At 30.0% G+C, this 2,908-nt stretch overlaps 1 protein-coding gene across 1 annotated transcript; it reads left to right on the top strand.

Annotated features, from left to right (window-relative positions):
* Positions 1 to 1,709: 1,709 nt before the first annotated feature.
* LOC100785879 (NDR1/HIN1-like protein 10) lies at positions 1,710 to 2,063 on the top strand. The gene has a single exon (XM_041017484.1). The coding sequence runs from the start codon at positions 1,710 to 1,712 to the stop codon at positions 2,061 to 2,063; it is 354 nt and encodes a 117-aa protein (XP_040873418.1).
* Positions 2,064 to 2,908: the final 845 nt, after the last annotated feature.

The following is a 2,908-nucleotide window of genomic DNA, read 5'->3' as shown; positions in this document are numbered from 1 at the left end:
TTGCAGTGGGGTTTTCACCTCATAAATTATAAGAGACTTTTTTTTATTCATTAATTACAAGACTTTAGAAAAAATAAATTAGGCTTATTTTAAAAAATTTAGGCCACAATGTATTTTAGTTATCCTTATATTACTTATTATTTAATCCGTAATTTTAACTACCCTATAAAATAGAAGACATTTCATTATCTTATTTTTCAAAATTTAGGATTTTGATTCAATAGTTAATTTCAGAACGGCTAAATTGTTCACGTAACACTACAATATTCAAATTTTTAATTATTAATTGATTAGTAAAACATTTAAGATTTACTCTATCTTTTTCAAAAATAACTGAAAAACTCACATTTAATCATTTCTAAAAATATTCTCACAAAATTTATTATATAAGAGTAAATAAATTTATATATAAAATATCCATTGAAGATTAATCATCTAATACTCAGTAATAGTTTGAATAAACAAAATAAGAGCTAAATAAAAAAAAATCGATTGGACAAAATTCACTTTTATGAAAATTAGTTATAGGAGCTTTGTATATACATCTTGTTTTTTTTTTGTTTGACAGAAGCGAATCAGTGCATTTCCATTGCTATAATGCTTTGAATACATGAAAAGTATTAATCATATGATCCTCTATATACAATCTTACTAAAGAGTGGGCCACTTTTTTTTTGCCTTTCTACCAACAAACTGAACTTTAAAATCAGCATCAGAAACTAGCATTTGCCTAATCTGATTCAGGAGGACACCACGCTCTGTAATATTAGTGTGCTCTCTACATAACTGATCAACCAAAGCCTTGCAATCTGTTTCGAAAATGTGCATACATGGTGCCAAATGCCAATAAACGTAGAAGAAGCCCCTTAAACGATTCACAAATGTGTTCTGTCTTGATTGAGCATATGATGCTGAGAATAGAAGAAGGGGGTTAGAAGAATGACCTCATATATATGCAGCACTTAATAATTATCTCCCTGAACTTCTCTTTCCCGGGGTTTTCGTTCATGATTAGATGAAAATAATGATAATTAAGAGCAATAGAAAATAAATACATGTTGGGAAGTAATGCTAATGGGACACTCTCACATACTACTTTTTGATTTTTATTGTCCCACAAAATCTTTGTCTTATAAATAAGAAGCAGATCTCACTGAATAAGGAAACACATTATTTAGTAATTAATACCTATGGATTTCAGTTATTAATAATGATTGATATGGACAGTGTGTTTTTAACGTTGTAATATCCATAATAAATAAAAAATGATGGAAATGAAGCCACATGGAAAAAGATTTTTTTTTGGATAAATCATGAAAAAAAGAAATTTGATTAAAGAATAGATCAACTGATATATATATATATATATATATATATATATATATATATATATATATATATATATATATATATATATAAATATAAATATAATATTTTTTTCCTACCTTTTCATTCTGGTTTTTCTTCGTTTAGATTAGCAAATGATAATCTTTAATCAAGACATTCAAATCAACAAATGGTGAAACAAGATAGAAAACATAGTTGTGATGAAGATAATTGTTTCTTATACCATTTTGGAGTTCTTTATTGAGTCCGCTAAATCTCCCTAGGAAAGCTCAAGCAACAAAACATAAGCCAAATCCATCAAATAGGACAATGCTAACACCCTATTATAAAATTATAACCCATAAAATAAAATGTTGTATATCATGCTTCCCTCAATCCTCTTCTGGTTAATCATCTTCCCCTCAAGTTGCAAGTTCCATGTAACTGATGCCTCCCTCACACAATTCAACCTCAGAAGCAACAACACCTTGGACTACAACTTGAAGGTCAGCATCACAGTGAGAAACCCCAACAACAACATCATAGTGTACTATGGTAGGATCACATCAATAGCTTGGTACAAAGATAATGATTTCAGTTGGGTGAGCTTAACACCCTTTGGCCAATGCCGCAAGAATACCACCTTCCTTCAAGCAGTGTTTGAAGGGAAAAGTGTGATTAAGCACAAATCAAAAGAACTTGGTGAGTATAAAGATGAGACAAGTGTTGGAATTTAGAATGACTTGGTTGTGGATTTTGATCTTAGAATCAGAGCCAACTATGGAAAGTATGGGAGCAGTAGTTTCAATTCACCCATTGTTCAGTGTTGCGGTTTGCGTGTTCCTTTTATTTTTAATGGTAAATCAACACCTCCTTTTGGTGTCACCAAATGCAACACTGGGTCTTTTTTTGGTTTAGGTATCCTTTTTTGGAGGAGGCCATCCTAATCGAGATATTATTGAATGTGGACACTTCTTTTCACAAAGATTCGAAACATGATTCATTTTATTATGGGAGACAATTTCCTTCAGCTGGACCCAACTTTATTGGTGTTGTAGCACTTATTATTTCTTCAAGTGTTTATTATTAGAATCCTCTACATCAAATATGTTGTTGAACGTGCTTTAGATGTTATCAAGACAATTTTGATTCTTAATTTAAATTAGTTATAATGATGTTAGTAAATAAGTCAGTTTTAAATTTTAAACTAGTTTCTTATTCTATTTTTGAATTACTAGTAGGTAGTAGTAGTTTATAAAATAATGAAGCATGATCCTTTTAGTCAGTTATTTAAATGTATTTAAATATAAGGTTTATTCAATAAAAGAAGTGTATCAGCTGTTTCAACTAAAACTCATGTTCTTCTCTATTATTTTTTCTTCTCTCCTATGTTTTTTTCTCAAATTAAAACAACAATTGGTATCTAGAGTTCTCTTCTTGAGGGACCTATGAAATTGATGTTGAATCTAGTTTCTCACAAATTGCTCATCGTGTCTTTGATGAGGAGAGATATGACCTTTGGAAGGTAAACATGAAGTCCTACATGAAGTCTTTTGATTTGTGGGATGCTGTGAAAGAGAAT

The sequence above is a fragment of the Glycine max genome, chromosome 7 (assembly GCF_000004515.6).
Source record: "Glycine max cultivar Williams 82 chromosome 7, Glycine_max_v4.0, whole genome shotgun sequence".
Classification (NCBI taxonomy): domain Eukaryota; kingdom Viridiplantae; phylum Streptophyta; class Magnoliopsida; order Fabales; family Fabaceae; genus Glycine; species Glycine max.
Note: the sequence above shows the minus strand (reverse complement) of the source record. Positions and strands in the feature narration are given on the sequence as shown.